Raw genomic sequence first — 8,930 nt, 5'->3', positions numbered from 1 at the left:
AAACCACGAATTCAACAATTATTTGTGATTCTCTCCATCAACTCTCCTCAAGTAATGAGTTATTCGTTGACCAAATTCTTTCACACTGATCCGAACAAAAACCCTAACCCTAGAGGTTTATCAAATATGGTACAAATTTCCTCTTGGAAGATCATCCATCATTCATTCTTTTAGTTTTGATTTCAATCTATCCAAAATAAAAAAAAAATATATGCTTTCATTCTTTAATTTGAAATATAACTTTTTTTTTTTTTTTTCTGAATCTGAGACAAAAAAAAAATCACTCGAATTATTTCAATTTTATTGTGTTTTTTTACATAGATATTAAAATTACTTAGAAAATAATGGACTAGATATTAAATCTAACTTAGAGTTTAAATGTACATACATATTTTATTCACATTCTACACGAACCCTACAAAATTTGAAAGTCTGACCTAACCCAGTTAAACAAAAAAGTATAAAATTCAAAATAAAAGTCGGTTCTTTATTTATTTAAAGAGAAAGTACAACAAGAACTCTCATTTGAACATCGCAATATTGTAAGCATTCCCCATCTTTGTTATATATTTTATTTTGAATACATGAGGGAGAGAATTATTTATATATCTATATTGTACCGCTAAAGATGTGTTTTTCAGGGTGCATATCCCTCGTGCTTACTTCCATCGTATCCCCCGTAGTTTCCTCCACTGTATTCCTCATGCTTACCTTCGCTGTATCCCCCATAGTTTCCTCCATCGTATCCCTTGTATTTATCTTTGCCGTATTCCTCGTGTTTTCCTCCGTCGTATTCCTCATGCTTACCTCCACCGTATCCTCCGTAGTATCCTCTGCCGTATTCCTCATGCTTACCTCCACCATATCCTCCATAGTTTCCTCCATCATATCCCTCGTGTTTACCTCGGTCGTATTCCTCATGCTTACCTCCTTCATATCCCCCATAGTATCCATCGTGTCTATTTCCGTCGTATCCCCAGTAGTTTCCACCATCATATCCCTCGTGTTTTCCTCCGTCATATCCCCAGTACTTTCCTCCATATGCACCATCTTTACCATATCCATAGCCATAATTTTCAACACCATATTCCCCTACGGAAGCATAGCTACTATAACCATGACCACTTGAAGAACCATATCCTCCATAAGAACTTGACAAACGTCTCGCTGCAGAACAAATTCCTATTCCGAAGAACAGAAAGAACACAAGAGAAGATAGTTTATGGTAAGCCATTTGCATATGTATTTGAATGCTTTGAGTGAAGAGGTATATATATATATATATAAGGTGAGCATGGGGCCTAAATACCACTGCCTTACTCTATACACGCAAATTGCAGAAAATGGGTTTGACCCATAATCTACGCTTAGGCCTACCGATCTTAGACATATGATTTTGCACCTCACCTTCTGCCTAGCTCGTGTATATATATCAATGTCTAATTTAACACTTTTTGTGTTGATATGTCAATGTCTATGCTAAGTCTTTTAAAACACTCGATAATCCTTTAAACTCAATCTTATGTGTTAATTCTAAGCCGCTTGTTAACCTCTAACTTGGATCATGTTTATGCTTGAGCTGATGTTGGGTCACTATATTTGTTTCTACTCATAAGAAACCAAAAATATATAAACAGCTTTCCTGTCTAATCGGTGTAAGAAAACAACTCATCTACTTTTTTTATATGGAAACGAGTAATTTCATTACATGGTATTATGTTTTCAACTCATGGTCAAGTCCCAAAATGGAAAGCATATTGAATCTGTTAAAAGAATCATTCTCGCACATGCCCTCACAAGCAAAAATTCGTAACTCATTCATTGATTATCAAATTTATAAAGAGAGATTAAATATTTGTTGGTATAGTATTATACAAACTCATTGTATAAGATACCACCACTTACATGTCTCCACATAAACGATTTGGATCATATAATTTGTAACGATTATAAAGTATGTCGTATCAATAGTGTTACCATGATAAAACACCCAACTTCATGTACTATAGACCATTTATGTTATTACTTTAACACGTTTTTCTTGAATCACATAATGTTCAAGATTACATTAATAACCTTGTATTTTTATACGATGAATAATATTAAATTGTAAATAAATTAATATAAATATTATTAAAAATTAAATAATTAATTACGAAGCTTTAGGATATAAAAACCAAGGTAACTCTCTGTACAAACTAAATTAAAGAGAGGAATCACATCTCAATCATATAAAATTGATAAAATAAGAAAAGAGAGTAGAGGATTAGAGAGCTATCCAACTTTGTTCCTCTCCTTCGATATAAGTTCCTTCATCAAAGGTCTCACGTCCACCTCTTTGACTTAATCTATCTTTCTTGGTCTTCTTTTCCTTCTAGACCGCTGCTGTATTAGGGTTCTTCTTCATCCCTTCATTCACCGAGTACAACACTCTGCTGTCTATTTTATTTTTTCCCTTTGGTGGCTCATCTTTATTTTAGGCAACCTTTTCTCCTATTTAGGGTGGGAAAGGAGTAAGTTGTTTACCTATAATGTTCCTAATTGGGTAGTTAATGACCCACGTACCACGCTGATTTGGATTATAATTTACATGTCGTCCCAAAAAAATTTGCTTTCCGAATTGATTCAGCATCATGGTTAGCAACTTGTTTCCAGACTTTCGAGTAGGATTATTTTTTAATTTATCACGACATCATGGTTCAACATAAATGTTCTGAAATCTTACCAAATCACTCCATTAAATATACAATTAGGCTTGATTTATGCAAATTGATATTCTTTTGATTTTGAACCACAATAGACTATTTCATACTTACTCATTATTATAAATGAAGGAATTAACTAGCAAATGGTAAGTATGAGTGCAAAATTAACTTCTTTTTTTTCAAAGCATAATTAAGATCGAGTTCTATATACTTCTTCCTCAACTCAGTTTTTTTCATTATTCACCCTACATTTATAATCAATACCTATAAGAAAAATAACACATTTTTCACTACCATCGTATTCTCCAAAACACTTCTAAGATGATTTTCGTTTCTTTTTCCTTTCCTTTTGTGACTCGACTTCCTAATTTATTTCCTAACTTTCTATTGTCATAACATTTTGATTTTTTTTTTCTTCTCCCCCAAAATCCTTCAAGTCATTCCCTATTTTCAGCCATTTGTGATGCAAATCACCTATGTCTTCAAGGGATGACTATATAGATTAATATTCATTTTCCCTTAGCTTGACTCAATAGCATCCTAAAGTTTTTTGTATGGTCATATTTGTGATGCAAGCTCGACTCAATAGGAGGTTTTCAGTATGGCCACATCTGTGATGCAACTCACCTTAACAATAATGATAACTCTTTTTATTTTATTTTTTTCTTTCTTTTTTACATCCCTAATACCTTAGATTCTACCACCTCCATTGGTGATACAGATTGCCTGACTACGAGCAATTGAAGAAATTTTGTAATTTTTTCTTAGCATTGAGAGTTCAAGCTCTGGGTTGAAGAGGAGTGGTCTCGAGTTTGGAATATATATATATATTATCATTTTGAATGGGGTGATAGAATTATTTTAATACCCCCAAACATGACTAATCATTGTTCTCGATGAGCATTGGTGTGGACGTGGAGTCATTCTTGAAAGTAGCTTGAGGTGTGGAAGCTCTTGGTTATTGTTTTTGCTAGAAATATGGTCTATGATTAAGTAAATAATGAAAATACTTGCCGACTAAGATAAACTATAATAGATTGAACCTAACAAGTGTCACATATAATGAGTCTAGTGTTTAATTATGCGCTTAATTGGTCGAGACAAAGAAACTATCATGACATGCATGAAGAAAATGATCATGACTTCCTATGTAGACAACAAAATAACTAAGTAGTTATGCAGCAAATTTTTAATTTCTACTATCATTCCTTTTCTTGTTTGTTGTCATTTATGTACCTATTCGTATAGACATTAACTAGTGTTCTCACCGTCTTTAAAAATGGTCTCTCCAAGATAATTGGTACATCGAAGTCCACTTCATAGCCTAAAATAATAAAATTTGCTGAAAATATGAATTTATCCACTTGAATTAAAATATCTTCGATCTTTCCTTTGGGATAAGTGATGGACCTATCGACTAGTCAAATGGTGAATGTAGTTGGTCTAGTATTACCGATCCCTAACTTCTTGTAAATAGATGGAGGCATTAAGCTGATGCTTGCCCCAAAGTCAAATAATGTTCAACCTAACTCCTTTTCTCCAATTGATACGGGAATAGTGAACGAGCTTCGGTCTTCCTCTTTTAGTGGGATCTTGGTTTTCAATATTGCACTCTACTCTTCATTTAGTGCAACCACCTTCAATTCTTCCAATTTCCTTCTATTCTTGAGCACACCTTTCAATAATTTCACATAATTAGCCATTTGCTTCAACTTCAATGCTAGTGGTATGTTTATATGAATTTCTTTTTTGGGAAAAGAAGGTGTTGGTATGTATGTTCTGCTCTCTTGTTCACTACTGATTGTTGCATGCGTTTTAGGAGACTGTATTGTTTTTGCATAATTTTTATTTTGCTCCTTAGGTTTCAGTAATTTCGTCATATCTCTATTGTGTATCAATTGCTTCTTGGCATTGACTGTCGTTGTGTTCTTTAATTTTTTTCTCCTCTACTTGGTATTTTTTTCCCACTTTACAATTCTATTGCTTGATACTGCATCTTGCCTTCATTTTGTTGGTGTTTAGTTATTTGCTCGCAGCTTCCCAAAATGTCTATTTTGTAACCCAATTGCTAATTGACCTACTTTAACTTTCAAATTTTGTAAGGATGGTTGCTAACTCTATATCACATCATTATTTTTGGCCATATATTCCTTTATTAGGCTCTCAAGCGATGTTCCAGGTATGTGTTCAGCTTGGCTAGTTCCTTTCCTTTGAGTATTGGCTTGTTGAAGATCATATGTCATTTGATTTTGTAGTCCAAAACCTGGAGGATAATTATTTTAGGTGGCATTTGTTGATTGTATGGGCTTTGTCCCTTCCATTAGAGGTTTGGATGGTTTCTCCACCCTGTGTTTTAAGTGTTTGAGAAGATATTATTTTCTGGTTGCCTTAACTAGCTTGATTCCTCACATAAAAAATTGAAATCGGATTACTTAGACATTGATCAAAAGTGTGTTCTTCTTCATAATATACACCAAATTTAGTTTATAATTTGAGTCATTATAGCAACAGTTTGACTTGCTTTAGTCATTGAACCTTGTCCCAACACTAGATTTTGTAGAATACTAGTCACCGATGCTAATTGAGCGTTGATAGATGTCAAAGCATCAACTTCAAGTACTCCTCGGGTCTTCTTTCCTGGATTGCTCCTCACATCAGCCATTGACAATTGTTAGATGTTATTCTTTCTAGAATCTCATTGTACGTCGTTAAAACGATAGCTCCAGTGGCTGAAACCTTCACTGCTTGTTTAGTAGCAATATTCAATCAATTTTAGAAAGTCTCCATTTTGTACGTCTTTAAGACGATAGCTCCATTGGCTGAAACAATCCCTGCTTGTTTAGTAGCAATATTCAATCAATTTTAGAAAGTCTTCATTTTGATACAATGGGTAGTCCATGGTGTAGACACTTCATCTCCTTTGAATCTCTCCCAAGCTTCACTTACTATTTCATCTTCCAACAAAACAGTAATTTCATTTTTAAACCATGTGTTTCTAATAAGTGGAAAATACTTGATAAAAAAATTCTCGACTAGACTATTTCAATAATTAATTGTTCCTGGTGCTACAATATTTCGACTTTTCGTAAGAGGGCCCGAGCTTTTTCCAACTGTTCAATGCCCCCTCGCGGAGTTCTTCTGAATTTTGAATTGTTTTCAAGATCCTCTGTTTTCGATTATCTAATAAATCACTTAATGAAAGTAGATTGTCTTTCCATTCATTTCAAAACTTCGACGATCCCTTCCTAAACCAAACATGAATCTTTCGATTTATTTGGCTCGTTCTTTTAGTTTTCATTTCAATCCATCCAAAAAAAAATTTATGCTTTCATTCTTTATATTTGAAAATATAACTTTGGTTTTGTACTTGAGACAAAAATTACTTGAGTCGATAACATTGTGTGCATAAATTATTTTAGTATTATTTAGAAAATAGTGGAATAGATATTAAACATAACTTAAAAGAGTTTAAAGCATACCTACCTATTTTATTCTCATTCTTCACAAATTGTACAAATTGAGTGTAAGTGTTGATTTGTTCAAATAAGATTAAAAATAAAAGTCACTTCTTTATTTATTTAAAGAGTAAGTACAACAAGAGCTCTCATTTGAACAATAAGCAATATTGTAACCCTTCCCCATCTTTGTTATATATTTTATTATGAATACATGAGGGAGAAAATTATTTATGTGGGGCTCTTTTTTATTTCTTCATGATATTATTAATATATGTATATTGTACCGCTAAACGTGTTTTTTAGGGTGCATATCCCTCGTGTTTACTTCCACCGTATCCCCTGTAGTTTCCTCCACTGTATTCCTCGTGTTTACCTTCGCCGTATTTCTCATGCTTACCTTGGTCGTATCCCCCATAGTTTCTTCCATCATATCCATCGTATTTATCTTTGTCGTATTCCTCGTGTTTACTTCCACTGTATCCCCCATACTTTCCTCCATCGTATCCCTCGTGTTTATCTTTGTCGTATTCCTCGTGTTTACTTCCACTGTATTCCCCATACTTTCCTCCATCGTATCCATCGTGTTTATCTTTGTCGTATTCCTCGTGTTTACCTCCGCTGTATCCCCCATAGTTTTCTCCATCGTATCCCTTGTGTTTATCTTTGTCGTATTCCTCGTGTTTACTTCCACTGTATCCCCCATACTTTCCTCCATCGTATCCCTCGTATTTATCTTTGTCGTATTCCTCGTGTTTACCTCCTCCGTATCCCCCATAGTTCCCTCCATTGTATCCCTCGTGTTTATCTTTGCCGTATTCCTCGTGTTTACCTCCGCCGTATGCCTCATGCTTGCCTCCGCCGTATCCCCCGTAGTTTCCTCCTTCATATTCCTCATGTTTACCTCTTTCGTATTCCTCGTGTTTACCTCTATCATATTCATCATGCTTACCTCCACCATATCCCCCATAGTTTCCTCCATCGTACCCCTCATGTTTACCTCTACCGTATTCCTCATGCTTACCTCCGTCATATCCCCTATAGTTTCCTCCATCGTATCCCTCGTGTTTATCTTTGTCGTATTCCTCGTGTTTACTGAAGTCGTATCCCCCATAGTTTCCTCCATCGTATCCCTTGTGTTTACATCCGCCGTATTCCTCGTGTTTACCTCCGTCGTATCCTCCATAATTTTCTTCATCGTATCCTTCGTGTCTACCTCCGCTGTATCCCCCGTAGTTTCCACCATCATATCTCTCGTGTTTTCCCCCGTCATATCCCCCGTACTTTCCTCCATTATATTCCCCGTATTTTCCTCCATATGAACCATCTTTTCCATATCCATTGCCATACTTTTCAACACCATATTCTCCTACAGAAGCATAGCTACTATAACCATGACCACTTGAAGAACCATATCCTTCATTAGAACTTGACAATCGTCTCGCTGCAGAACAAATTCCTATTCCAAACAACAGAAAGAACACAAGAGAAGAAAGTTTATGAGAAGCCATTTGCATATGTANCACTGTATCCCCCATAGTTCCCTCCATCATATCCCTCGTGTTTATCTTTGTCGTATTCCTCGTGTTTACTGAAGCCGTATCCCCCATAGTTTCCTCCATCGTATCCCTCGTGTTTATCTTTGTCGTATTCCTCGTGTTTACCTCCGCTGTATCCCCCATACTTTCCTCCATCGTATCCATCGTGTTTATCTTTGTCGTATTCCTCGTGTTTACCTCCGCCGTATCCCCCATAGTTCCCTCCATTGTATCCCTCGTGTTTATCTTTGCCGTATTCCTCGTGTTTACCTCCGCCGTATGCCTCATGCTTGCCTCCGCCGTATCCCCCGTAGTTTCCTCCTTCATATTCCTCATGTTTACCTCTTTCGTATTCCTCGTGTTTACCTCTATCATATTCATCATGCTTACCTCCACCATATCCCCCATAGTTTCCTCCATCGTACCCCTCATGTTTACCTCTACCGTATTCCTCATGCTTACCTCCGTCATATCCCCTATAGTTTCCTCCATCGTATCCCTCGTGTTTATCTTTGTCGTATTCCTCGTGTTTACTGAAGTCGTATCCCCCATAGTTTCCTCCATCGTATCCCTTGTGTTTACATCCGCCGTATTCCTCGTGTTTACCTCCGTCGTATCCTCCATAATTTTCTTCATCGTATCCTTCGTGTCTACCTCCGCTGTATCCCCCGTAGTTTCCACCATCATATCTCTCGTGTTTTCCCCCGTCATATCCCCCGTACTTTCCTCCATTATATTCCCCGTATTTTCCTCCATATGAACCATCTTTTCCATATCCATTGCCATACTTTTCAACACCATATTCTCCTACAGAAGCATAGCTACTATAACCATGACCACTTGAAGAACCATATCCTTCATTAGAACTTGACAATCGTCTCGCTGCAGAACAAATTCCTATTCCAAACAACAGAAAGAACACAAGAGAAGAAAGTTTATGAGAAGCCATTTGCATATGTATGTTAATGCTTTAAGTGAAGAGGTATATATATAAGGAGAGCATGGGGTCTAAAAACCGCTACTTCACTCTACACGCAAAAGGCAGAAAAAGGGTTTGACCCAAAATCTACGTTTAGGGCTACCAATCTTATACACATGATTTTGCACCTCACCTTCTCCGTAGCTCTCATTGTGATATTCTAAGTTATATGAACAATACCAAATTTCTTTTCTAAACTATTTTCTTCAAATCAAAGCATAATTTAGTCATTCAAATCTGCATGCATCTGCAC

The 8,930-nt window shown here is 36.0% G+C and overlaps 2 protein-coding genes across 2 annotated transcripts; both read right to left on the bottom strand.

The window, feature by feature from the left end:
• Positions 1-461: 461 nt before the first annotated feature.
• On the bottom strand, positions 462-1,258 carry LOC111811497 (keratin, type I cytoskeletal 9-like). The gene has a single exon (XM_023698376.1). It carries the CDS (start codon positions 1,238-1,240, stop codon positions 638-640), a length of 603 nt encoding a protein of 200 aa, XP_023554144.1. The 5' UTR covers positions 1,241-1,258; the 3' UTR covers positions 462-637.
• Positions 1,259-6,279: 5,021 nt separating this feature from the next.
• Positions 6,280-8,667, bottom strand: LOC111811495 (RNA-binding motif protein, X-linked-like-3). The gene is made up of 2 exons (XM_023698374.1): positions 7,685-8,667; positions 6,280-7,332 (listed from the first exon to the last, which is right to left on the bottom strand). Exons 1-2 carry the CDS (start codon positions 8,651-8,653, stop codon positions 6,463-6,465), a joined length of 1,839 nt encoding a protein of 612 aa, XP_023554142.1. The 5' UTR covers positions 8,654-8,667; the 3' UTR covers positions 6,280-6,462.
• Positions 8,668-8,930: the final 263 nt, after the last annotated feature.

The sequence above is a fragment of the Cucurbita pepo genome, chromosome LG15 (genome assembly GCF_002806865.2).
Source record: "Cucurbita pepo subsp. pepo cultivar mu-cu-16 chromosome LG15, ASM280686v2, whole genome shotgun sequence".
Taxonomy (NCBI): Eukaryota; Viridiplantae; Streptophyta; class Magnoliopsida; order Cucurbitales; family Cucurbitaceae; genus Cucurbita; species Cucurbita pepo.
The sequence above is the reverse complement of the archived record's forward strand: the minus strand, read 5'-3'. Positions and strand labels throughout refer to the sequence as shown.